Below are 27,973 nucleotides of genomic sequence, written 5' to 3' on the forward strand. Positions count from 1 at the left end.
AGAAGGTAAGGAAACAATTAGGCATAGAGGTCCTCCCGGTCTGCCGAGTAGACCTCACCCTCCTGCAGGAGGGCGAAGTTGAGGAAGTGGGAGGGTCTGTGCACTTCGTGGTAAAACTCTTTGGGGTTTGCCAGCTGCAGCTCATACTTCATGTTGGGATCATGCCGTACACCTTGGGGTGGAAAAAAAAATAGCAAATGTTAACAAGGGGTCCACCTTCCTCACCCAGCCTGAGCCCCTGGGCTATCTATCTCCAAGCCATAGCCAGGCTCCAAATTTTAAGGATGATGAACTAACCCCATTGCCACTCCTTGTGCTCCCCAGCCAACATCCTGCCCCCCACTCACCCATAAAGTTGTAGTTCCATGAGGACTGGGCAGGGACCATAAAGAAGCCAAGGAAGCGATCCGACAACAGCATCTGGACCCTTTCATAGTGCGAGGGCAGGTAGCCCTTGGGGTTGTTGCCCTTGTCTGTGTTCTGGCGGCCCCATTCATACCCACTCGGGGTAAGCTTGTAGGCTGTCAGGGTGCAGGAACCTGGCGTGAAGCTAGGGGGAGAATGAGACCAGAGTCAACGCTCAGGCCACTGCTCCAGGCCTGCCCTACAACTCCCGTACCACACTTCCTCCCACGCCCACCTGCAAGTGATGATAATGGTCTTTTCGCCATCCCAAGATGGGTTGTCAGCCATGATCTTAGCATGGGTAGTGACATCCTGGGGTGACAGCTGAGGGGACTCGTTGGGCTGAGTGTGGATCCAACCCAAAGGCTCCATCTCCTGTAGGCCAAGAGCAGTAAAGGGCGGTTTAGAATCCTATCTGCAGACAGGAATTCCTACCCAGGAGTAACAAGTCTGCTTTCCTTCCACCAACAGAAGCTCCAGTTCTCCCACCTCACGCTGTCTCTTACCTTGAGGTATTCATGCTGGGGCAGCTGGCTGGGCAGGTGCACGGTCTGGTGAGTGCCCCACTGTGGAACCATCACGATGCAGCGGATCTCCTTCACCTGAGGGTTGTCCGGAGGGCTCACCCCATACAGGTACCCTGCAATCTGGAGACAAGGGGGCCAGGCCAAACTAAGTACCAGCCCAGAGTCCGGGTGCTGGCTGTCAGCTCTGTGCTGTGGTCGTTCTCCCAAGAACAAGGACAGTGTTTCTCAGAATGTGGGCAGAACCTCCTGCATCAGAGTCACCACTGCAGAACCCCTTGAGTGGGGTCCACAGCTCCCCAGCTGATGACTGAAGTATACGTAAAACACCAAGTATACAAGCATACAGCTCAGTGTATTTTCACATGAACACATTAGTGTAACCAGCACTAGGTAGTATTTTAAGTTTTATATTGCCATCAGCAAAGTAAGAGGACCTGTTTCCCATAACCTCACTAACACAGGGTATTAACAGTCTTCACATTTACCAACCCAATGGCCACATAATGGTATTTGATAAAAATACAAATTCCTCTGATTACCAGTAAAGTTGAACATATTTTCATATGACTTCACCATTTGTAGTTCCTTTTCTGACCTACCTTTCTGTATTCTTCGCCCATTCTTCTACAATTAACCTTCTTTAGCTGCCTTGAGAATTCTCTATTCTAGATGCTAATACATTATCTCTTAGTTATGCAAATATTTCCTATTTCTAGTTTGTCTTCTGTAGTACCCTTCGTCACATCCAAGCTATCAATAGATAATTGTAGTTATGTGTGTTGTGTCTTGTTTAAAAAGGACTCTAATACTAAGGTCACAAATATTTTCTTCTAATACTCACTCCACAGTTTAGTATTTTATATTCAGATCTATAGTTCACCTAGATTTTATTATGACGAGTGATGTAGCCACCTTTTTCCAATTGCTTTAATACTGTATGGCATCCTTAATCCCCAGACTTGATCCACATTTATTTTCTATCCATGAGTGTGTTTCAAACTATATGCTACTCTCTTCCAATAACTGCTAGACCACTACTGTCTTCTCTTAATTACCATAGCTTTTCAATATGGTTTGACATCTGGTGGGAGCCAAAATTCTCCTCACTGTTTTGGCTAACCTTGTATATTTAATCTTCCATACATTTTGAAACCAGCATCTCAAGCTCCATGAAATCTCTGGTGAGTTTCAGGCACATAAAGCATTGAGTACACAGTACACTGTTGAACACACTCACTCACTTGGGCCCGGAGGTCAGATATGCAGATGAACTTCTTAAGCACATTCTTGGGAAGGATATAGGTGTAACCAGTCTCCTTGATATCATCAGATGAAACATAGATGTGATTGGTTCTTAGGTGCAGGTTAGCAGCAGAGATGGCCCTGGACACAGGCGGAGCATTAAGTATTTCTCAGCTCAAGCACGGGGATCCATTCCCTTCCTTCCCCAGCCCCTTGCCCTTTTCAGTACCTGACCCTCCATTCGGTCTTAGACGAGAAAGTCTGGGTCTCATAATTGCTGGTGGTGGAGGTGATGATCTCGTCACCATGCTTGTTGACAGTGCGCGTCTGTGTCGCAGTCAGCTGTGACTGTTCCTTGGTCTGCTTCTCGATCTCTGCTATCTGCTGTCGCTGCTGGGATGGTGCTGAAATCTCCATCCCCAGGATGATGTCTCGAATTTCTGACTGTGTCAGCGATGCCACATTCACACTGTGGGGACAGTGTGAGTCACACCACAAGGCTCCCTTTCCCTTGGCTCCCTGGGTCACTTCTGCCTCGACGGCAAGTTGTAACATCGTGTGTGTGGAGGGGCAGGGAAGCCTATCTCTTGCCCCAGCACTCCTCAAATGACACTTCTAAAGGAAACGAAGATGCACTGACACGGATAAGACCCCTCACGTGCCAGGCAGGTGGGCACGGTGCATGTGCACCTTTCAGTTCAGCTCGGCCTGCTCAGCACTCCCACCTCCCACTCTGCCTAGACACACAAGTGCCCTGCACTTGTCCTTGAGGACAATGCTCAAAAACACTGGTTCTTAATCAGAGCTGGCACTGTCACTCTTGGGGATATTTGGAAATCTATAGACAATTTTGGTTGTCACAATGACAGCAAGGGTGTGGCTAGAAGGAAGGCAGTGTATGTACACTTTTAGCAGTGGTACCTGGGGGTCTGGAATGTTAAAACTTCCTGTAATGTATGGACAGGAAAGAGATGCCCTGCCCAAAACAGCAACAATGCCTCCAATGAGAAACACTGCCCAAGAATCAGACAGATGGCCAAAAATACAGACATCTCGTACACTATCTGATGACAGTCTACTTCATCTATGTCTTTTCTAAACATCTGTAAGCATTTCTCGAGAAAGTGCTGAGCCTAAATGTTGTTCAGTAAAATCGGCAACCACATACTGAGCCACCCACTTCACCCTTCTGGCTCTCCCACCTGTCTCCCCATCGTCACTGCTCACTTGTTTTTCTTGCCATAGTCGGCCAAGATCAGATCCTTGAGCTGCACCTCCACCTTGATCCATTCCTCATCAGTCAGAGTGGGCCAGATGTGATGTGGTTCTGTAATAGTGGTCTTATCTGGTTTCAGGATCACCTTTGCTCGATCGTTGTTCACATGCAGGGCACGCAGAATCAGGATGAGACGGGAGAAAGCCTGGAAAGAGATGTGGGTGAGTGGGGAGAAGTCAGCCACTTGAGGCTCTCCCACCCCTTCTTTATCTTATCCGTCCTGGGAACCCAAGAATGGATTTCAAACTATAAGGCTCAACCACCCCTCACGAGTAAGTCAACCTCATATGCAGAGCACAGTCTCTCTTCCCATCTGTAAGCTGAAGATGTGAAAATGGCTTCATTAAGGGGTTTGTGGGAAAAGCTAAGGCACAGGACCTTCTGCTGACACCAAACCTAGTCTTCCTAGAGTTAGGGGACCCTCTTCCTGAGGTGGCTTTATACCGTGTAAGAGGAGATGGTCTTGAGCCAGTCATCATAGAGGTTGAAGAGAACCATCTGAGGCTCTGTAGCTTTAAGAATGAGGTCCCCAAACTTCTCCACCTTGAGACAAGCCTGGAAGGGGAGTTGGAGCTCCGATCCTTTGATCACAATATTGGGGAAGTCCAGCAAGTGCACCTAAGAAAGATCAAGTCCAAGATTAGAAACAGCCTGGAGATCTTGGCCCTTTCTTCAATGTCTTCCACCCGCTCACCTCCAATGGATCCAGCATGCCCTTCCTGGTCACAATGATCTGCTTGGGCTGCTCCTCCACAGGGAGAGATCGGATCAAGGCAGCCACCTCCTCAGCCGTCTTCCACTTAGCCAACTAAAACATGACAAAGAATTGTATGGAAATTACATTTCATTCTCCTAGAGCAACCAAAACAAAAAATCCTCGTTTTGAAATAATCAAACTGTGTCATTGATAGGCAATGTAGGACGTATAGATGTAACAGCTGGTATTACCCAAAAGGGGTTTTCAATCTAGCCGGCCAGACAAAACTCAAACAAGAAAATATCATAATCCAGAATATGACTATATGGTTAACTATGTATTAGGAGTTCAGAGACAAAAAAAAAAAAAAAAAAAAAAAAAAAAAGCCACTAGGGTCATAAATAGCTGCACAAAGAAATGGATCTTTAAGGGATGAGTAAGGCTGTGATTAACAGACAAAGGAAGCGAATACACTCAGAGAGAAATATGGAGCAAAGCCGTAGAGGTAGAAATGAGCACCATGGTTTTTGGCTTACTAGGACCATGGACTGAGTGCAAGAGGCATGGTTTTTGGCTTACTAGGACCATGGACTGAGTGCAAGAGGAAGCCTGCTATACAGGAAGAGAAAATGTGGCCTGATAGGTACAGCACAGCCAGGTACCAAGTGTCCAGGAAGCCAAAGAGTTAATTTAGCAAGAAGGTAGGTACTACCAAAAGTTTTGAGATAGAGAAGCTGGTTAAAGTCATTGTTTAAGAGTATCTGCTCCCTTCAGAAAGATTTTTGGTGGGCCTGTTCAACACAGGTTAGAGATAGGAGATTCAGGAAGCAGAGAGACCAAGTGACAAGTAATGAGGCCTCCTATAGGAGAACACATCCCAATTTTAGAAAAAAATCTCAAGTGAGATGTCCTCAGTCTTTCAACAGAGAGAAAGAGCAGATATAAACATTCTCTCTCACACTCACCAAAAGGGCAGCAAGGTTCTACAGCCTGCCTTTCAACCTGCTCACCTGTCCCAAACGCTTCTGTCCAGCCCACACAGACGTGTGGATTATCTTAAGGAAGAGCTGTCCTGTGCGTGGGTTGAAGATGAAGATTGCCCCATTGATGGGTTTGGTTGTCAAATTCCCTTCAAAAGTCTAAAGAATTATTAGGTTAGTTAGCATGACCTGTACACCACCATCCCACCCTCAGCCCAATATGCACATGCATTTGCCCTACTACCCCCCACAGGCATACAGGTCCCAAACCCTACACTGCTTTCAATACTCACCTTGTGGATAGTCACTCTGTAGACATTAGTGTCATCCACAAACCAGATAATCTGGTTGGAGAAGAGTTCACCATAGTTCTGGGAGGACAGATAGGGCTCAGTGGGTTCAGAGGAATAGAGCTGCAGGCCCTTGCGGATCCGTTCACGTAACACATACAAGGCAGGGTTTGCCTTCATGATCTTGGCCATGGCCTGCTGTATGAGAGGCTTGCTGCCTGGGAACCAGTTTCCATAGGCACTGTAAGGGGAGGGGGCAGCAAGGAAAGTTAAGGTCAGGCTAGAAGCCCCAGGAAGAAGGCAAACAAACTCTAAAAAGAAAGACTGATTTGTAAAAACGACCTGTTGGCCAAGCTGATGATAGGCCAATATGTGTATATGCAGGCAAGAAGAAAAGTCAGTGAGCCAGAGGGGGAAAGGTTCAACTGATAAATGGATAAACAAAATGTGGTACAGCCATATAATGGAATATTTTTAGCCATAAAAAGCACTTAAGTATCGATACATGCTATAACCTGAATGAAACCTGAAAACATTATACCAAGAGAAGTTACACAAAAAAGGTCATATATTATATGATTCTACTTACATAAAATGTCCACAGCAAACAAATCCATATAGTTAAGTTGAGTAAACTGAAAAAACCATGTTAACATTAAGGTAAGAGAGTGATGGAAAAGATGCTCTGAGCCTCAACTCACCTGTGCAGGTTATAAGCTAGATCAATTGCAATGAGCACACCCGTGGGTGAAGGGTAGATACTCATGTTGTCTGTGGTGTAGTCCAGGAACTTAGCCCGGGCATAGCGCTCAATGTCATGAGAATCATAGTCCCCCCAGCGCAACTGGATGTCAATCCAATACTTCTGAGTGGTAGTGCTATCCATCACGTCCCTGAGGGTAGAGAGAGGTCAGAGGACTAGGTTTCCAAGAAGTCTCAGGTGCAACTAGTGTTCCCAGAACCACAAGAACTCCCTAGCCACTACTCCTAATTATCCCAAAACAGTAATCCCTCTGCCTGTTTTAGAGCAGCAAGACCTCCAGAGAATTGGCAGACCTGGCTGAGGGTGCTGACAGGATCCAGAGGTAGTACTAGCTCCAAGTTTAAAAGAACAGGGGATAATCCCCAAAGCAGTATTGCTAGACCAATGACACTGACTCATACGGCACTCACTTGGAGTCTGCCAGCAGTGAGGGCCGGGACACGTTCCATTTGTAGGAGGCAAAGAGCAGGATGTCTGCACAGGATGAGTTCATCTTATAGGACTTTCGAGGATGGATCGTCTCCTTTTGGACAGTCTCAATTTCCAGTGCATCGAGTTCCTGGTCAAACACCTAGAGGCCAAAGTAGAAAGATTACGGTTGTTGTTATGGCAGCCCAAATAGAACGAGGGCTTACAGAACCTAAGATAACATGGTACCTGGCACCATCCTCCAAGCCATCGGGGTGGATTTCCCATTCCAGAAAGAGCAAGCTGACCACCCCTCATTCTGGCTCACCTGACACAAGTCCATGACAATACTCTCGTGGATCTTCTGCCACAAGTGAGCACGGAAGATCTGGATGAGGGAGATCTTTAGCGTGGGGATCTTTCCGTGCATGAAAATCCCTGTCAGGTCCAGCTGCACCTGGAAGCCTACATAGACCTGACAGACAAAGAAGGAGGAGACACTACAGATGAAGACATGTAACTAGAAAGTAGAAGCAGTCTTCTTTTCAGCTTCCCAGCTCCCGAGTCTATCAATTACACTCACATTGGCTCGGTTGATGGTTGGGGACCACCAAAGGGTAAATCTCCGATTGGGAATCTGGTTCAATCCTGATCGCTGAGCATTAGTTAGCTTCTTCCACTTCATAGATTCCTCAAAGCCACTGGCCTTCTCCCTGGGAAGCAGAAGAGATCAGGTGACGGACCCCTGCCATCTCTCAGAGTATGGCTGACCTCCTAAGGGTGGCTGTCTGGGCAACACCATAATAGACCTCACAGAGGGTTGAGCAAGGGATGAGCTCAGAGGGCTGTGGTAAGACTTGTAAGAAGAGAAAAGAATCCTTACCAGAAGAGCCCCTCCCAGGTAGGGAAGTACGTGCCCTTGAAGAGCGTGTGTTCCAGAATGCCTTCCACACCACCCAAGGCCTGGATCATGTCTGTACGGTAGTTATTTAGGTTCCACAGTTTTCCATCATGCCGCTGATGTGTCCACCAAAAAGGGTTCTGCTTCAAAACCTAGAGGGTGAGCCAGTCACAGTCAAACACCTGGCACCTACTGCCCCAGGTATCCCATCATGGTCACGATTTCTCCTGATTTAGGGAAAATCTCTCCCACTAGCCCCTCCACCTACCTGGTACTGCTTAAAGTCAGTTCGGACACGCCAGCCCTTATCATAAGCCAGGGTGTGTCGGTCCTTCTGGAAAAGGGTGTTGATTCGAGGAATGCCACGATCCCATGAATCTTCTAGATCTTCTAAAGTCAGCCGTCTGCCAAAGAAAAAAATTTAAAGTCAAAACAGTTTGTCATATGAAAAGCTCAGCATTCATTTCTGGCCAAGGATAAGTAGGGTCAGAAGTAGAATCTGCCTCCTTGTCTCTATAAAAAACATGACATGCTTTGCCCCCAGCCTTCACACAGGCCTCAAAAGCTTACCACCCTCTTCCGCCCCCACCAGGACTGCTACGCCTGCTTGGATGCCCACCTGTTCTGAGCAATGGCCTCTTGTCTCTTGAGTGCGTACTCAGCCCAGACCCGCTGGGAATCAATGAACTCGCTTTCCCAGGGCTGTATGTAGCGGTACAGGTTAGGGATCAGCTGATCCTCCTCGTGGCTCATTCCTGAACGGAAGTGTGTAATTCCTACGTCAGTCTGCTTAGACCACCTGTTTTGAGGCACAAGCGAGATCAGAAAGAAGAAAAACAAAAGCCTAGAAGTAAAGAAGCACCCCCTTCCTGCAGGGTCTAAGCCACAGGGTCCAGCAAGACTTTCCGCCATGCCCTACCTGAGGTCAGACTGGGGGATGAGTACATGGCCCATTGAGAGCATGCCGAGGCCACCCAACTCCTTAGGGGTGTAGAACACAACAGGGGGGAATCGACTCGGCATCTTGGAGTTGAGACCAATCTTGATACGTGTCTGGATCTTGTTCTCACACTTTACTAGCAAGTCCAGCAGTTCCTGGGTGTTCACCACAGCCTCCCGAAAGTATGTCATAAGGCCGATGAGAGCTGTGTTCCACTTATTCACAATCTGAAAAGAGAGAGAATTACAAATGAGTCATGTGAGAGAGAGGGAGCTGAGGATTACTGATACAATCAGTTACATTCTCTCTGGTTGTCAAAAAAGAACTGACCTTTCAGACAAATAGTGGACTGGCTTATAAAACATTATCACCAGTGAAGAGTGTGCTCCCTTAAACAATGAACCAAATAGTCGACATTTACCCAAAAGCAAAGATGAGAAGGCAAGGAGGGGAAGAGAAACTACATCAATGGAATCAGAACAAACAGAATGGAAACAATGAGAATGCTGGCACACGCTGTGAAAACTGTAACCAACGGCACAGAATAATCAGTGTAAAAATTACTAATGAGAAATTAGTCTGTAAACCTTCTCCTAAAACACATCAGAATATTATTTTTTTAAAAAAATTGCCTTTTGGATAGATGGCTGGACAGGCTGAACTATTAGGTATATCTATGCAGCAGGGAGTGTACCCAAGACCACGTATAGGGTTGGCAGACAATGGTCCTATAACTGTTTTTGTATGATTTTTAAGAGTTCTTAGGTAAATAGTAGAGCTGACAAGGGACAAGGTTGTAGTCACTTCTTGGTCACAGATAGCTACCCAGAGGGAGCAAGTAGCTGAACCTGTGGGCTCAGGACCATAATCGCAAGGGACACCAAGCTCAACTGGCATAACATACTACACAAAACAATGTTCCACCTCCTAGTTTGGCAAATACTGACTGGGATCTTAAAAGCTTACAAGCAGCCATCTAGATGCAACAATGGGTCTCTCCTCATCCAGAATAAAGAAGAATGAAGAAAATCAAAGATTTATGGATGGAAACAATTAGTTTAAGCGACTGGTACACCACGTGATCCACAGCCTATAAGAGTATGAGACCAAAAGAACTAGATGGTGCCCAGCTACCACTGTCAACCACTCAGAGGGGGATCTATGTAGGAGATCCTGGATAGAGAAGGATAGCAATGTGGAACAAAACTCAAAATCATTTGGAAAAAAAAATAAGAAAGGGGGGGACGGACCAGGTTTGTTGGTCTGATAGAGCCTGATGGAACCACTGAGACTATGACCCCTAGCTGCCCTTCAGGTCTGGGACTGAACCCATACCTGTGGCTTCCAGCCAAACAAAAGACAGGCATATGAGTTGAACATTTACCTAAGGCAGATATACTCCTTGGAAAGAAAAATCATGGGAGAAATAAGGGCTATTTGTGCACAGGGAGATAGCTCAGGGGGCAGGAATGCATGGAGGGATGGACGCAGGTAAGAGGTAACTATCAGGAGGAAGTGGAAGTGGAGTTGTTGCATTGGGGTAAATTGTAGTCAATGTCATGAGACAACTGCTGTATGGAAAGTGAATTTGCTCTGTAAACTTTCACCCAAATCACAATTTAATAAATAAATAAAGCCTGCAATCAACAATATAATATTCACAATGTACAGCATTAATAAAATATTGCCAGGCATACAAAGCAGTAAAAATAAGTAACTTATAACAAAAAGAAAAATCAATCAATAGAAACAGACTTACAGACAACACAGGATAGAATCAGCAGAGAACGACCTCACAACAGCTATTCTGAAACTTTAATATGCTTTGCGTATGTAAAGAAGACGTGCACAGTAAGAAATAGAAGATTTTAAAAAGACCAAAATGGAAGTTCTAGAGGTTAAAACAAACAAAAACCTCAGAATACCTGAAACAAAAAGATACACTGGATGGGTAACAAATGGGAGGTAACATGTTACACTGCTGGGAAGGTAACCACCAGTGTCACAATCAAAATGTGTGTGAACCACTAAATGTCAATGAGTCAGCTTTGTAAAATTTCAGCCAAATCACAGTAAAATGTTGAAAACAAAACAATGGATGGGAATAACAACAGAAACTGCAGAAGAAAATATCCGTGAATGTGAAAACTTATCAACAGAAATGAAGGCAAAAGACTTTTTCAGACAAATAAAAGCTGGGTGTATTCACTACCAGCAGACCTACCCTAAAAGAAATATTATACTCTCTACAGTCTTCTTTAAAATATCCCTAAAGTCTTCTTTAAACCAAACAATAATTTAGCTTAACTAGTGAAGAAATGTCTACCTTGAACATTGTGCTCTTTCAAGATCTATCTGCATGGCATCAAACTGACAACAGGAACTCAAAAGATTAAATAAAACTTAGGGAGCAGTGAGCTTATGCTATAGGGGGAGGACAAATTCTGAAAAGAAGGGGGAGAATGTCTGCACAACTTGAAGACATAACTAAAGCCAATGAATTGTACGTGTGGCGATTTTCAATTGGTGAATGCTGTGTGTTCTGCTGTGCATATTCTTAACAGTAACACCAAGGGCAATACCAGTTAAAGGAAATTCTTTAGGCAGAAGGAAAAACACCAGGTGGAAATCAAGACCCATACACAGGAATAAAGATGATAGGAAATAGTATGTGGGTAAAATGTAAAAGGCATTTTTTCCTCATTTTATATTTCTATAAATGATAAAAGTTGTTTAAAGCAAAAAATAGTAACAATGTATTATGAAGTTTCTTATACGTGTACAATTAAAATGTATTACAAAATTACTACAAAGGATGGGAGAGTGAAAACAGAAATATAATGTAAGATCTTGCACTATATGTCTATTATTAGTAGTAGACATCAAAACCAAACCAAACCTATACCATCGAGTCAATTCCGACTCATAGTGACCCTGGAGGACAGAGTATAATTGCCTCATCTGTCTTCCAAGGCTGTACATCTTTACAGAGCAGGATTGCCTCATCTTTTTTCACAAAGAGCAGCTGGTGGGTCCCAACTGACAGCTGTTTGGTTCGCAGCTGAATGCCTTCACTACTGCACCACCAGAGCTCCTCTAGGAGTAGAAAGACTGTGGTAAATCAGATACTTATATAAACCCTCAGGAGTCCTGGTGGTGCAATGGTTAACAAAGCTGTTAACCAAAAGGTTGGTGGTTCAAACCACCAGCTGATTTGCGCCTGTAAAAATTACAGCCTAGGAAACCCTATGAGGCAGTTCTACTCTGCCTATAGAGTTACTATGAGCCAGGATTGACTCAAAGGCACACAAGAACTGAGATAAATTAGAATCATAAAAGACTCAATCTAATGGAAGGCAAGGAAAAAGGAAAAAAATAATAAAAGAACAAATAGTAAAATGACAGATTTAAACCCAATGATATTGATTGATAATTAAGTGTAATCAGAATATTTAGATCACTTACAAGGCAAAGACTGTCAAAACAGATGTAAAAAAACAACATCCAACTATATACTGTTTATAAAACAAGCTCTTCAATTATAAAGACATAGAGAAGTAAAGACAGAAAAGTCAATGTACAGAAAAAGATATCCACAGAAATAAACAAAGTTGGGGGGGCACTACTGATATCAAAGGAGACTTCAGAACAGGGATCGATACCATGAAAAGAGAGGGAGAATTCATAATGATCAAGAAGTCAATTCATCTTGAAGACATCCTAAATACACACAAAGCTTCAAAATACACGAAGCAAAAAAATGACCGACCTGAAAGATGAACCCAATCAATCTATAACTGGAGATTTCCAACACTCCTCTCTAAGTAATTGGTAGAATAGACAAAAAAAAAATCATTGAAAATATATAGAAAATGTCTTCAGGACAATTAATGAAGTGAAAGATCAAGTTGTCTGGAATTATACAGAAAACTGCCTTGAGCAATAGTATTCAGACAGGCAGGGAGAAGGGACTGCAAAATGAGGTAACAGCCAGAACCAAATCATAAAGCCAGACTGAGCACCTATCTAGTTTAGGATCAAGATAAGACAGCCAAGGCAGCAGACATACAGAAAGGAGGGCCAGGGGTCAGAACAGGCTACATGTGAAGATAAAGGCAAACAGACCTTTTTTAAGGACAGTCCCCAGGCTTACTAAGTTCTCTGACGATACATGGCATCTGGATTTGCCAGCTGTATGGTCTGTACCACAAAACTCTCCTATTTTGTTGCAGTTCCCAGTGCTTTATTCTTGGAGGTGAGAATGTGAATTGTAAACCGTATTATCTAACTTGGTGTATGCGTATTTCCCGTCTGTTATTCTTGGCCTGTATCCAAATCCTGTTTAAATGTTTCAGCCTTACTTCACAGCTGCTACTAGGGATGAAGGGAAGGCTCGTGGGTCCAAGCTTGGGCTAGTTTATTAAAAAAAAGGAGCAAGAACACACCTAAGGCAAGAGCACTGGTGGCAGCAGTGATTAGAGTCCAAGAGAAAGGAGAATTTCAGATGAAAGAATAAGAGCTATAACATGCAGCCACCTTCAGCCCTACTGGAAACTCTCTTTTTATCATGAACACTGGAGATATTACACCAAGATATTACAAGACAACTGCCTTTAACTTAGGCACCTCACGCTACGCCACCAGAACTCCTTAAGCCACCTCAGACAGCAAATTCCAGTATCTACTATCTGATTATAATCCCTAACCATTGCCATAAGGTCAACTCTTACTTGCAGTGACCCACCACTGGGTTTCCAAGGCTATAAATCTTTACCCTCCCACTGAGCTGCTGGTGGGTTTGAACTGCCAACTTTCTAGTTAGCAGCCAAAAACCTTAACCACCGAGCCACCGGAGCTCTCGATGATAATCTGTATGTAGTCCCTCTAATTAATGAGCAAACTGTTATAAAGCAATTTATTGAGTAATACAGATCAACTTAATATACACATTATTCCATTTACTTCTCACAAAAGCCCTCTGAGCTAGGTATTCCCACTTTATGTAAGGGAGAACTGAGGCCAGGGTGGATAACTTGCTTAAGGTCCCAACCAGTCATGTGATGAAGCTATGATCAGAATCCAGCTTCACCCCAGAACCAGTGCATCTGATCATTACACTCATTCAGATACTTCCCAAGCACTCGGGCTATTCAATCTCAAACACCTCTTCTCTTGATCCCCACATTTTTCTCAAGGCCGCTGACCTCTTCCTTCTCCCCTCCCGCCCCCCATTATCCGGGCCCCAGGTCAGCATCTTGATTACTTTGTGTCCAACCCCTTCCCACTCACTCACACCCCTGATAACACCAAATCTCAAACCACTACCATAACCTATTTGCTTTCTCCACTCTGTCACTGAGTAGCTGAGGGCTTCTGGGAAGGACTCACACTCACTTAGTTGTGTCAGTTTATTGATGCTCACCTGGACCCCGGTATACCTGCCAAGCCCCTCAGTTCCTTCAAGAATCCTATCATATCCTGCCTGCCTCCATCCTCAAGCTCACTATATCCCTTAATCCAGCCAAGGCCTGGCTGACAAACTGTTAGAACTTCCCATTACACACTTAACTACATGCACATCTATCCTAATCACTTTTCTGTTAGGCTCAGAGGACGTTCTCCTCTGCTTGCCCTTTAAGTTCAGCTTTACTGAACTCCCCCATAGCACTCTCTCATCAATTATCACACTTCTCTCTCGTAATTTCAACTACTACTGGATCCTTCTTAACTGAAGCACACTCAACTCACTTCCATTCTAGAAACACATGCCCTGACTTATATATTTCCCTCTATGTAGCATCTAATGTCCTTCCTCTTACCAAATTGGCAAGTAGACTGTACTCGCTGTCTGCACTTCCTTACTTCCCATAAACCTCACCCACTGCCATCTGGCTTCCATCCCTACTATTTCTGAAACAGCTCTTGCTAAGGTCACCAATGACGTCCTAACTGCCAAGCCCAATGGATACATTTTAGTCCTTATCTAACTGAACTGCTCTTAGGCAACTGACACTGTTAAGCACTTGCATCAGTTCTTGACACTCGCTCTTGACAGCCTTGGCTCCCATGACCCTGCAGTCTCCCGGTTCTGGCTACACTGCTTCTCAGTGTTCCTCATGGCTCCAAACTTACTCCTCTGCTCTTCTCCCTCTTCACGCTTGCCCTGGGCAATCTCACTCACTCCTGACCTTTCAGCCACCATGCTTATGCGGACAGAGTCCTCAATCTTTATCTTCAGCCCTGACCTGGCCTCCATGCTTCCGACCACTAAGTACCTTCCTTTGGACATCCTACAGAAACCTAAGTGAATGCACTGACTTACTCACACTATTTCCCACCAAATCTTAGAGATCTAAAATGTTTTTAAAAATCATCACTGGGGGGGGGCACTACCAGTTAAAGTATGACCTATCATGGATTTTAAGGCATAACCCAGTTGCACCTACATTAAAAGGTAACACATACACATATCTTGGAATAAGATATAAAAACTGTCTGCTGGACATCACCACTCAGATGTTCTCAGGAACCTCAAATTTCACAGGTCCTAAATAAACGAATGTACCTTCCCTGCTAAACATGCTCCTCTTCCTGTGGTCTCACATTTAGTGGCCTCTGGGTCCAAAGCTAAACATCTTGACTCTTCCCTTTCCCCTGGCATCCCACCAAAGAAATTCTGTTCACTTCACCCACTAACTAATCAAATCTGTTCCCTTGCTTTCACTGTTCTCATCATTTTTATCTGGACTCACATAGTAGTGCACAAACCTGGCCTCCAATCCTTTCCCTCTTAATCTAGAAATACACCTTCTTCACACCTGTAAGAATGAACCACCTAACAAAGAAATCTAAAATACTCACTCCTAGGTGTAAGATCCTTAATGAGACATGCAATAACCTCCATGACCTGGCTCTTGCCTATTTATCCAGCCTCATCACCCAGCATTCCCAAATCCAAAATTTTACCTAAATGTTTATATAGGCCCCTATACATCACACTAGTTACATCTCCGTACTTCTGGCTTAGAGTGACCTTCCTCACCTTCTTCATCACATGCCATTTCTTCCAGAAAGCCTTTCTTCTCCCTCCCCTAGACAAGGGTAGAATTTAGTACTCATCATTCCCCCAGTAACACAACAGCTTTGTAAATACTAAATTCTATTATAATTATCTGCTTATACATCCTTCTCTCCAACTAGACAATGAGGGCAAGGGCTATCTATATCTTACATCTAGTGTGACATAATGCTATCAGCAAATGGTAATGAATAACTCACTTTTGGGGGGAGTAAACCAACCTAAAAAGACAAACTTTTTCCTAGCACTACCCTCTAAGAAAATGTATCATGAAAGATTTTATATAAGAAATATTAATACGATAAGCGTATCCTTAACAGAAACCTTTCTAAAAACTGTAACATATTCTGCACAGGATTTAAGGGATATGAAGGTCTGAATAAAAGAAACATATTACAACTAAGAATTATTCTAAGGAAAACCAGAGTGAGGACTTTATAAACCATGCAAAAACTCTTTGACAGTCAACAAATCCGCAGCCTAGTCTAAATTACAGCTGCCCTCAGCTGGGCTTTGGAAGCACTGAATGGCAAATGACACAGCTAGTGACACATGCTTTTTTAACAGGTTGTCTACATTTTTGTTGTTGCTGTTGCTGTTCCCATTACCATCCCCAAGCCTAACCCACTTTCCTCCGTTCCCTTCCCTGTGACTACCCCATCTCTGTGACCTTCTTAGTTATGCACTCTTGTCTGTCCAGTTTTCCCTCCATGGCAGTGAATGCTGCCCCTCTGGTGCCCCATAGCCAGTTCCTCCAAGGGGTGTATCTCCGTGGAGTAGGTGGGTGCATCGCCCAGGGTTGGGGATTCTGCATGTAAGTCTTACTGCTGTTGGGTTGAGAGCCAGCCCTTGAGAGTGAGTCTTATCCCAGGCCTGAAAGTATATCCCAGGGCCACAGTCTTGGGGGTCCCATTAGACTCATCTGACTGGTAATTCTGGTCATTATTGTGTTTTTGAATTTTGTTGCATGTTTTTCCTCCCACTCTATCCAGGATCTTCAGGTACTCTACACTACTGATTAAGATGACCATATGACTTGGACAAGACCTTGTAAAGATGTGAAAATGATGTTTTTGTTCAAGTTAAAGAATCCAACTTATACTCATCAAAAAGACACAGACGTAGGCTGCAGAATTCCTATAGGGAATTCCTCAAGAAAAAAAAAACAACCCTGGATTGATCTGACATGTAAGCTGTCCCACCACAAAGCATGGAGACTGGCCCACTGAGCACAGGTAAGAAAGGAAAGCAAAGCGGGGAAAGCGGAGAGGACTGACAGGAACAGGACACGAGGGCAGCTGCACAGAGCGCCTTACTACCTTGGTGAAGGTGGTGGAGCCCGAGGCCATCAGAATTTGACGCACTCGGTTGTGGAAGCGCTGCATTGACTCATCGTCCACGCGTAGGAAACACTGAGCTGTTCGCTCCTTAGTAACCTAAAGCACAAAGTCGAGGTTAACTTGTCTCTGGAATCGCCAAAGACCAAGGACCATTTCTGACCACTATGAAGCCCTGCCTACCCAACAAGGTTCAAACAACTGATAATGAAAAGGTATGCCTCACCCCCACGGTCCCTGGGGTACAGGGTGGTCATGCCAGTCCTAGCTCCGTTCCCAGGCAGTACCTCATTCTGCAGGTTCCAGACCCCATCTTTGTGGGTGAACTCCTCATAGCTGGTGCGGCACTTAGGAAGGATGCGGCACTCAAAGCCACACATGTTGAAGAGCAGGTTGGGGTTGTCCTTACTGTACACGGACACGAAGCTGTTCTCCCACTGAACTGTAGTCACTGACCGTGGCAGACGGTTCTTGATGTCCCAGAACACTGCCCGACCCCTGCCCACAAGGAATACGTGGAATACATGGTCAGGTCAGTCAGCCTCCAACGAAGTTCCCTTCAAAGGCCAAGTTGATCATATCCCCAGAGCTGCACTCCCCTACCAGGACACTATCTCATAAATCCCCTCTATCCGCTCTTTGGGTCCCAGCCCCAACACTTTGACTCACAAGTTGACATCATGTTTCATGAGGCGCATGCGGGCGTCTCGGGGCCAGCACTTCTTGTTGTTATAGCCAACGATGTTTTCGTTGTTGGGGTCAGGATGCTCTGTCAGGTAACGCTGGATCAGGTCCCGAGCCTCATCTGCTGTGAATCTACACCACACAAGACGCACCGCTGAGACCCCAAGACTGGCACCCCATGCTCATAGGATTTCACTCCATTCCATTCTAGAGCCCCACCCAAACCAAGCAGCAAGCAAACTAAGCTCCTATTAGAAGCAGGGCTTATTACATCTCAATGCCCTGCAGACGTAAGAATGCAGGCAAGCCCTCACCTGAAGAAAATATGGATGCGATCAATATATCTGCAGAAGAGACGGATGGGGTGGGCAGCCTCAGTGGCTATGTCCTGGAAACTGAGAAAGTCATTTGGCATCTGAGGGGGACCAGCCATCTCACTGGCCCGGTGCAATCCTAGTACAAGCAAATCCATCACCAGACCGTAGTACTGAACAATGAATGAAGCAAACTGCAGGCCTCTGATGATCCCATACGAATTTGTATGATTCATGTCCTAGAAAGCAAGAATGACAACTCTTCACAACCTACGGCCACGTCCCAGCCTTCTCCAGAGCCCATCTGCAGCAGATCCTAAACTAAAGGGCCAGACACCTCCCCTGAAACTCCCTACTACTCTGCCCCAAGAGACACCTTGTAGTTGATGACAACATTGTTCTTGGCTGTCATGTAGTCAGCTATGTTGTGGTCCACAATGAGTCGCAGCAGCCTATTAAGCAGAGTCAAGTCAATCTTTTCGTACATCTTCTCAAACCGTGATTCCAGCATGACATTGCACTCGCCCTCACTTGTCTCCCACACGTCCTGCAGGTTATTGATGCCTGAAGATAGAAAACAAAGGTCTCCAGCAGGTTAGTAACTGCCTTTCAGGACACAGTGCCAACAACAGCTATTGTCATACTCATTAACTCAATCCCACTACCACTCCACTCATTCAGCTAGATTGCCCCGTGTCAGCTTTGCACAGTTTAATGTCAATGCTACCTCCTTGTTACCAAGCACAAGACAGAAAACTAATCACACTGCCAGGATGGGAAGTTTGATGTGGACACCAACTCACCCCTGTTCCTCAAGGGAAAAGCCCAGAAAAGTCTTACCTTGACACCACTTGTAAACCAGTAGAGGAGGTGGTTCTGTGTCAGCAGGCTTGATCCAGGGTGGGAAAAGGCGGCGCTTGTCAGCTTCATACCACAAGTACTGGTCCAAATAGGCATCCGTTATCTTCTCCAGTGGCTCCACATCATACACTGGCACTAAGTGGCTATAGAGGTCCATGAATTCAATGCCTACCTGTGGGACAGGGAAGCTAGCTTACACTAATCCACCAATTACTTGGGACAACGTGCCACTCTGGGTATTATAAATGAATAGCATAGCCAAATGCTAGAAAACGTGGGGAGGCTGGCATCTCACTCACTTCCTTAAAGGCTCTCTGTGTGAGTAGGTGACGCTTGATGCGAGACAGTGCCTCGTGGGGGTTGTCATAAGCTTGTTCAATCAGACCAAGTTCCTCCCTCTGAGACTGGTTTAGCCGAGATTTCACACTGACAAAACAGGAAAGGTGAATGGGAAAACCAAGAGAAAGCCAAACCCACAAAGGATGGAGACAAACCCTTCTTTCTTCGGAGAAGGATACCAATCCCGCCTGTTACCTTCCCAGAAAGAACTGTCTACCCTTCTCCTCACCTGTAAGCTTCCTTGAGCCGCTCCAAAGCCAAGATGAGCAACTTGGTGTCATGCTTGTAGGAGAGTGGGGGGAACGGGATAGGAGAGAACCTACGGCTTTCCAACCAATGCACAGTGGTGGTATACACTGCCACTGCTTCCTCTGCTGTGATGTAAGGACCATCCTACACAGAAGGACATGACACTTAGCTTCTCACAGTAGCCCAAATCCCCCAGGACAATCCATGGTTCTCAGTTCTGCAGTACACTTTCCTGCCCACTCCCCACATCCAGCCCAGCCTCTGCCCAACCTTTAAGTAGTTGTGCTGCCGCTCCTGTTCTGCCTTAAGATAGAGCCGGGTGAGGCGACCCAAGTTCTTTTTGCAGACAGTCTTGTCCACCGTGGCCCCACGGCGAATTCGTTCTCGGTTGTAGTGGGCAGTGTTAGTCCACCAGTCGGCCTTGGCCTTCACATATCGAAGGATCATATTCTCTATAGGTGTCGGCAGCCCAGGGACCTGAAGGTGCAAAAGGCACAGTGAGAAACTGATAGGAGCCAGACTGCCCCCTGAGGAATCCAGATGTTGTAGCCCTTCCCCTCCTGAAGGAGGGGAAGACACCTACCTTCCAGGGAATGTTGGCCTTCCAGCAGCGCCAGGCCTCACTGAGGTGCTGCAGGATGGTCCGGGCCTTGTTCTGTTTGATCCCCTCAGGCATCATGTCCAGAATGTCATGCATCACAGCCGCCCGGAGCTCCAGGTCAAAGTGGGACTCCACTCGCTGCTTCGTCACTGTCTTTGCCACCCCCTTTGAGTGTCGGCCTACAAGTAAGGAATGGACCCATCGTGATTACAAGCAAGATTTCTTAAGGACAGCAATAATGGGGACACAATATGAAAAATGTCATCAATGTCCCAGAGCTGTAAATGTGAAACTGATTATGCTGGTGAATGTCATATGTATGTTTTCACCACAGTAGAAGTGGGAGGGGGAGGCAAGATTTCTTGCTTTTAGTTAAGGGTCTCTACCTTCATGTCTACCTCACAAACCATGGTTACAATGAAATCAGTTTAACAAGGCATCTATGTGACTAGCACATGCCAAAAGACAAGCTACCTCAGATATTAGCAACTAGGCTGCTGAGGAATTGCCACTCCCGCCTATCTGTGAAAGCCTCAGGGCCCCAGAAAAAAAGCCTAAGAAACAGGACATCAGGTCAGCTTTATTTGAGACTAGAACTTAGAAGAAACGCAGCAAGCAGGGGTTCTCAAGAGACTCAAAAGACAGAGTAGAAACACACATGGTCTACCTTGAAGCAATAAGAGAAGTTGGACACAAGAGAAAACCACTCACCTTCAAACTGCCGGGCGAGGAGGTTGCCCAGCCATCGCTCTAACAAAGGGGTGATGCCGCGCATGAAAAAGAGCCAGACTCGCCAGCCAGCTGCCCAGAAGCCACAGCCAGGGCCCTTCCCTACAGGACCCTAAAATCCCAAGCAGTAATCAAGAACACAAGTTAGCAATTTATCTAGACAAGGATGGAAAACTGGGCAGAAGGGGGACAGTGGACAGCAAAAAAGGAAAAACTCTGGAGTTTTAACATCTGAAACAGGTGGTAAATGAGAACTTTAGGACACAAACCAGGAACTAAGATTCTCTATTTGGATCTAAAGATGTGTTTTGGGGGAAAAGTATTGAGATTCAAAAGGTGAGGGCAGTAATGACATACTTGGAACCTCTGAATGTCCCTGAAAGAGCCTTTATTAAGTATGAAAATGAAAAGAGGTCTGAGGAAGTGAGCCTGTGAGGACAGGGTCTCACCGTGTTGAAGCGGTAATAGATGAGATGCTTCAGGTCCTTGCACATGCGAATCTGCCGCATCAGCTTGTATTTGTATCGGTACATGCCTGTCAGCTGTCCAACATGGGCAAATATATACTGCAATCCATCAGCCAACTGCAACACAATTGCCCTCATTAGGCCTTGAGCTTGAGCCAGCCCCTAGGGTCAGCCCAGGCTCCATCCAGCCTCCTCACCTGGGCAGAGGTTGGGAATACCTAACCTCACCTGGAAGGCATCCACATTGCCCAATCGATACTGCACATGACTGTCCACCACCAGCTTAGTTAGACGCAGAACTTCCCGACACAGATGAAAAGCATTCCCAAAACGAGATTTCTTTCTTTCCTGGAAAAGATGATTAGAGCACAAATAATAGTAACCAGCAATGGTCCTGACTGGACATCCTGCTCAGAGATCAGAGAACAACTAGTCTCCCATTCTTTGAATCCAGAAGCCCTTTAAGTAAAGTACTACTGCAGACACCTTGGTGGTGAGCGTCTTAACGGGCTTGAGGTTAAAGTTGTAGTCCAGGTGCAGGTAGTTGAGGTTTTTACGATGAATAAGAAGGTTGAGCATGTTGTAGCCCTGGCGGCAAACCTGCAGTCCCACTTCCACCCAGTCTAGTTTCGTGGACTGGAAGAATTTGGTGGCTTTAAAAGAGCGGAACAGATACCTGGGGTTGGAATAAGGAGAGTAGGAGTTAGCCTACTGATTATCTTTGGAAAAGAAGAAGTCTGAGCAGAGACTCTCAGGCACCTTACCTCTTCTTTTGAGCCTTAGGTGGACGGTGTTTGAGGGCATTCAGGACATAATACTTCAGTAGCTTCTGGTAGGAGACCCTCACCTTCACCGGCTGCCCAGCAGGACAATGCTCCCGATACCTGAAAAAGAAGCCCACCAGAGCCTGGTCTATCTCTCCTTTCAGCCACTCTGGTGAAGGACACATGCCTACTCCATTGGAATCTTTTCTCCTATGCATCCACTATTACTCCTACAGGTAAAAGCATTTACCAGTTCTTGACAAGGGGTATGTCCAGGGCTCGGCGGGTACGACCAGAACGTAAGTTGAAAGGCCGTGGGGCCCAGAGCAGGGCAATGCCATTGGCGGTATTGTCTGTGTAGAGAGGTGTGTCCTTCAGGAAGGGCTCCACAAACTCTGGGAGCTCAAACTCTTCATCGTCATCTGGCAACGGTTCCTGGCTCTGAAAGAAGAAGCCCCAAGGGCTCAGTTGCCACTGAGCTGGGCACAAGACTTGGGATGACAGGGGAACTCTCCGGGGCCAAGCACTGTGGCTACATCTACCATGGAAACTGGGCTGCCTGACAAGAGAAGCCCTAAAGGGCCAGGTCAAAGGGGGCCAAGGGAGCAGAGAACAAGCCAGGGCCAACCAGGAGAACAAGCACCATTCCTCACACTGCAGTTGGCTTACTATCAAAAAGCCTCCCAAAGGAGCCCCAATACCTTAGAAGGTAAATACTGCAACCATCTCCCACCCAAGCTCTAAAAACTGGGCTTGCAGAGTGGGGTCTGCTCACATTAAAAACACAATGGAACATGGGTGAACCTTGAAAACCTTGTGGTAAGTGAAAGCCAGTGACAAAAGACCATATATTGTATGATTCTGTTTAAATGAAATGTAAATCCACATAAAAAGAAGGCAAGAGAGTGGTTGTCTAAGGCTGGGGAATTGGGAGAAAATGTAGAGTGACTGCTAATGGGTATGGGGTTTCTTTTTAGGATAATGGAAATGTTCTAAAATTGATTGTAGTGACTTGCACAACTCTGTAAATATATTTAAAAAAACACTGGGAGAAAAACCCATTGAATTGTGCACTTTAAGTAACTGAACTGTAGGATACATGAATTATATCTCAATAAAGCTATTCCATTAAAACAACATCACAAGACAAACAGACCAGTAGAGATTACAGAAAGAGACTAAGACTATTCAGATAAAGGTATAGACAAGTGAAAAGATCAGGTGGGAGTGGGCAAACAAGAATATACCCTAGACCAAAGATTGGTTTGGCTGAAGATAACCTTACACATGCACTTGTGCTACAGAATTAGCCACATACATCACAGAACCAACAGAAGACAGAGTTGGAATAACTTCCGAGAGACAACCAAACACCTTCAGAGAGAATCACCAGGCCTGTGGATAGACTCGGGATCATAGTCTCTTGGGGGACAACAAAGCAGGAGGAAGAAAGAGACTAAGACAAATGATAACAGAGCTCATAATAATAAAGCCCAAATGGATAATCAAGAGAGACCAAGGTTAAACCAATAACCTGGTTTGAGTCAACTGCTAAACTCTCCAATAAATTTACAGCTCAAGGAGAACACTTAACAGGATGTAACACATGTCTGCTTCCATCTACATTTTTGTCTGTTAATATCTCAGCCACGTTCAAGAAAACTGTCTTAAAAGACCAAGGTCAAGTGCCCCTCTCTATCCCTCTTCCCTTTCTCTCACCTTGACTGAGTGCCGATGGGAGATTGGATTAATCAAAGGATCAAAGTAGAAAGCTGGCAGATCAGGATCCTCAGTTTTGATGAACACAACATTAGGAGTGTGGTACCTAAAACGGAAAGAAACATCAGCCCAAGTTCTCCTGCTCTGGCCCAACCTAGCTGCCAGTCTTTCCCTTCCCCAGCTGTGCTCCAGCTCTCTCACCAGGTGAGATGGACATGGTGTGGAAGATTGTTGTACAAGTAAGGAAAAGCAATCTTATATTCAGTGCGGATAGGCTGGCGGATGATGATCTTGTTAATATCATTGAATTCATTCCAGTCTTCATCCCTAGGATACAGAATCAAGGATGAGCAAACTATTTTGGAAGTTCCACTGGGATCTTAAAGACAAAGAGTAGGTTTTACAAATGCTGGCGAGGTTGTGGAGAGATTGGGACTCTCATACACTGCTGGTGGGACTGTAAAATGGTACAACCATTGTGGAAAGCAGTATGATTCCTTCAAAAGTTGGAAATACAAATACCATTTGACCCAGCCATCCCATTACTAGGTATATACCCTAAAGAAGTGAGAGCCATAACAAGAACAGCTATATGCACGCCGATGTTCATCGCAGCACTATTTACAATAGCCAAAACTTGGAAACAACCTAGATGTCCAACAACTGAGGAATGGATAACCAAACTTTGGTACATTCACACAATGGAATACTATGCAACGCTAAAGAATAATGTAGAATCTGCAAAACACCGCATAACGTGGATGAACTTGGAGGACATTATGCTGAGCGAAATAAGTCAGTCACAAAAGGACAAATATTGTATTAGTCCGTTATTGTAAAAGTTAAGGAAAGGTTTATCTATTGGAGGACATTTTCTTTGTTGGTTACCAGGGGTGGGAGGGGAGGGGAGGGAATGCAGTTAGATAGATAGAGATAAATATTGATTTGGGTGAAGAGAAGGGCAATGTACCAAATGTGAGTGACCAATATGGCAGCATTGAGGATGACAAAGACATAGAGAGTTGCATGGGCAGTACAGACAACAAATATGAACCCCTTTGCATATACAGTATTGAGTTGTCAGTGAAAGCAAACATGGGTATAGGGACGGATAGATGGGTGAACAGGCTGAACAATTGGGTGTGTCTAAATGGAGAGTGTATCCAAGATCATATATGGGGTTGGCAGACAATGGGCCTATAAGTTCATGTGAATGATGTAGGAGATCCTACATAAAGAGGGAGAACAAAGTGGTACAAAACTCAAAATTGTTTGGAGGCAAAAAAAAAAAAGAAGGTGGGGACCAGGTTTGCTGGTCCAATGGAGCCTGGTGTAACCACTGAGACTATGGCCCCTAGTTGCCCTTCAGGTCTGGAATTGAACCCACAACTGTGGTTTCCAGCCAAACAAAGTACAGGCATGTGAGTTAAACATTTACCTCAAGTAGACACATGCCCTGGAGAGAACAATCATGGGAGAAGGAAGGGCTGCTTATGCACAGGGAGATAGCTCAGGGTGCAGAAGAGTATGAAGTGATGGACACTGGGAGGAGGTAACTATGGGGAGGAAGGGGAAGGGGAGCTGCTGCATTGTAAATTTTGGTCAATAACATGAGACAAAGTATATGTGAACTGCTGTATGAAAAGTGAATTTACTCTGTAAATCTTCATCCAAATCCTAATAATAATAAAAAAAAAAAAAAAAAGAGTAGGTTTTACTTGACCCAAGAGGCCAAAATCCCCTCTGTCTCCAACTTACTGTAGGTTGATGTCTCGAACAAGAGGCTCAAATTTGGGGCCTCCAGGAATGGCCATATTGAGTGCTTTGGACGTAAAGAAGGCCTTTAGATCAAACAGATAGAAGTAGTTGTCATCTACCAAGTCTGTAAGGAGCTGATTGGCCAGGCGGTAGAGAGTGGACATCATGGGCAGTGTGAATTGCCAACGCTGGTAAGTGGAACCATTCACGTACCTAGGTAAAAAAGAGGGAATCAAGTCAGGTAAGTATATCAGCTAGGCAAGCCATGCCACCTGTTGCTGCCCCAAGACTCCTAAGTTTCCAAAATTCTCATAGGATAACTTGAACTATCACTCACTTCCTGCTGTCCCTCAATGGCTGGTGGTCATAGAACCAGTCCAACACTGGGGCATCCTCCTCAGGGTCCAGCTCCAGCTGAATGGCCTCAAGTGGCTCGACATCTAGGATGTTGTCAGCATAGTCCAAGGGCGGCTCCTCATCATCAAAAGGGGGGAACCGCATCCTCTTGAAATGCCTCCTGTCCCTTTTTTCTCGACGCATCATAATCCACATTGACCTGGAAGTCAAGAACGTTATATAACTTCCATCCTCTGTTCCTGCAGCCACCACCGCCACCACATACCATCATCCAGCCCTTCTCACCCCCACTGGGAGATGTAGACAGGCTCAATAACCCAGGGAATCTCATTGACGAAGGAAATGGCTCCAGTGATGTGGTACAGCACCGGCACGTCCCGAATCTGCTCCCAAGGCATGGGCATGTTCTCCAGAAGCTTGAGGACCGCGTGGGGCATGTACTTTAGGGCACTGCGGTCACAGGAAAAGAAAAGGTAACTAAAATGACAAGGTGTTCTGCTACTCATGCACAAAAGTCACATGGGTACCCCAAAACTACATTCCACAGAAAATCCTGCCCTAGAGTTCAAACTCCCAACCTCAGCACACACAGACCCTCTTTGATCAGAAACCCTGTTGCTCCAGCGTCACTTTGTACCACTCTCCCCTGTAACTTTACAGTCCTGCAATACTGGATATCAGTCTCTTTAAAACACCTTCTTGTTTACTCACACTTTATTCCTTCTGTACCTTCCCACAAATAAAATATTCACCATAGCTCTGATGGCATAGTGCCTAAGTCATCTGACTGCTAACCAGAAGGCTGGCAGTTCAAACCCACCAGCCACTCCTCGGAAGGAAGGTTGGGCAATCTACTTCCGTAGAGATACTGCCTCAGAAACCCAAGGAGGGGTCGCTATGAGTTGGAACCAACTCGACGGCAGTGACTTTTTATTATTATTATTATTATTATAACCATTTGTTTCATATCCGTCATGCCATGAAGGCAGAGATTACTGCCTTCTTCAGTGTTATATCCCTATTACCCAACACAGTTCTCAAAAAAATACTACTGAAGTAAATACAACTTCCATAGCTGCCTTAGACCAGTTCATTAAGTGGCTAACATTTCTATGTCCAAATGGGACAGGATTTTCTAAGGCATATATGCACCCATATCCACCCAGTTTGGGGCCACAGAAACCAAAGAGTATGGACACCTTTGGGGTTAAAAACCTCAAACCTCAGAAATTCTGGTCACAGAGGTTTCAAGGCAGCCAGAAGCAGAAAGCACCCCACACTAGGCTTCAATCCATTCAATGACAGGGACATATGAAAAAAGTCAAAGCAGCAACAAGACAAATTAAAGCCCCAGTCCCAGATAAGGAAGAAAAAAATAGAGCAAAAAGGAGCCTAACTGGAAAATCCAGAAACTGTCACCCTAGTGATTCTCTCCTTTCTCTGTATTGCCAAGATGGCTGTCATTGTCCCCAAATGATACCAGCTACCTAGCACTGCAAGCTATGAGACAGGAAGAAAGGGCCCAAACTCCAAGTGAGATCATTCCAAGTATTCCTTACCCCAAGTAGACTCTTTTGTCATGGCGAAACTTCCTGTTGGTCATGTCTCCGTGGTCTCGAATAATCTTTCTAACATGTTCAGGAGGCATGTCTTCCTTCTGAGCATCCACAAACCCAAACTTCCGCTTTTCTGCATAGCGCTTGGCCTGCAATTGCTGCCATTTTCGGGCTACAAAGGCATCTCAGTTTAACGGACTGCACCCACTTAACCTCCATGATCCCCACCTCCTAACAGGGCGTGAGACTGAGGCCAGGCACCCAGCAGAGAGATGTAATCAGGTGACTTTCCCATCTAGAAGGAGTACTCTCTGCCACTTCCGATTGTCACCTCACGTTACAGATTTTTAAGTTTTTTACTATCTCTTGCACTGCAATTTAATCCGTATAGACAGCAGCTTTGTTTTCATCGCTATTGTACCCCTATTGCTTAGGCCACCTCCTGCAAGTAAGAGACGCTTAAAAATGCTTCTTTAGCTGAAAAAAATAAATGAAGCGAATGACGGAGTTGAAACCTAATGACCTGACAAACGGTGTGGCGGGGATAGGGTTTCAAATCTGATGCGCGTGCGCGCGTGCGCGCGCGCACACCCGCCCCCACGTCTCCGGGCCCGCGCGTGAGGTTCCTCACCTTTCTCCTGCAGCTTCTCCTCTGACATGTAGTCCGGTAGCGGGGCTAGAGGGCCGGGTACCGGGTTACCCGGCCCTCGGTAAGGAAACACTCCGGCCAT

At 45.4% G+C, this 27,973-nt stretch overlaps 1 protein-coding gene across 1 annotated transcript; it reads right to left on the reverse strand.

Annotated features, from left to right (window-relative positions):
- Positions 1–17: 17 nt before the first annotated feature.
- Positions 18–27,973, reverse strand: PRPF8 (pre-mRNA processing factor 8). The gene is made up of 42 exons (XM_007937443.2): positions 27,874–27,973; positions 27,246–27,414; positions 25,972–26,136; positions 25,667–25,885; positions 25,330–25,542; positions 23,773–23,898; positions 23,572–23,677; positions 22,103–22,293; positions 21,853–21,972; positions 21,575–21,764; positions 21,317–21,436; positions 21,071–21,205; positions 20,604–20,733; positions 19,875–20,071; positions 19,562–19,768; positions 19,272–19,435; positions 19,003–19,129; positions 18,683–18,875; positions 18,219–18,406; positions 17,843–18,081; positions 17,514–17,660; positions 17,132–17,342; positions 16,827–16,943; positions 8,409–8,656; positions 8,109–8,288; positions 7,758–7,893; positions 7,472–7,641; positions 7,172–7,301; positions 6,917–7,063; positions 6,591–6,751; positions 6,119–6,310; positions 5,421–5,658; positions 5,158–5,286; positions 4,145–4,258; positions 3,895–4,068; positions 3,402–3,595; positions 2,404–2,643; positions 2,174–2,315; positions 912–1,052; positions 641–780; positions 348–550; positions 18–172 (listed from the first exon to the last, which is right to left on the reverse strand). The coding sequence occupies exons 1-42, from the start codon at positions 27,971–27,973 to the stop codon at positions 18–20; spliced, it is 7,008 nt and encodes a 2,335-aa protein (XP_007935634.1).

Source organism: Orycteropus afer, unplaced genomic scaffold (genome assembly GCF_000298275.1).
Source record: "Orycteropus afer afer isolate SDZICR_OR568_19922 unplaced genomic scaffold, OryAfe1.0 scaffold00042, whole genome shotgun sequence".
NCBI classification, from domain to species: domain Eukaryota; kingdom Metazoa; phylum Chordata; class Mammalia; order Tubulidentata; family Orycteropodidae; genus Orycteropus; species Orycteropus afer.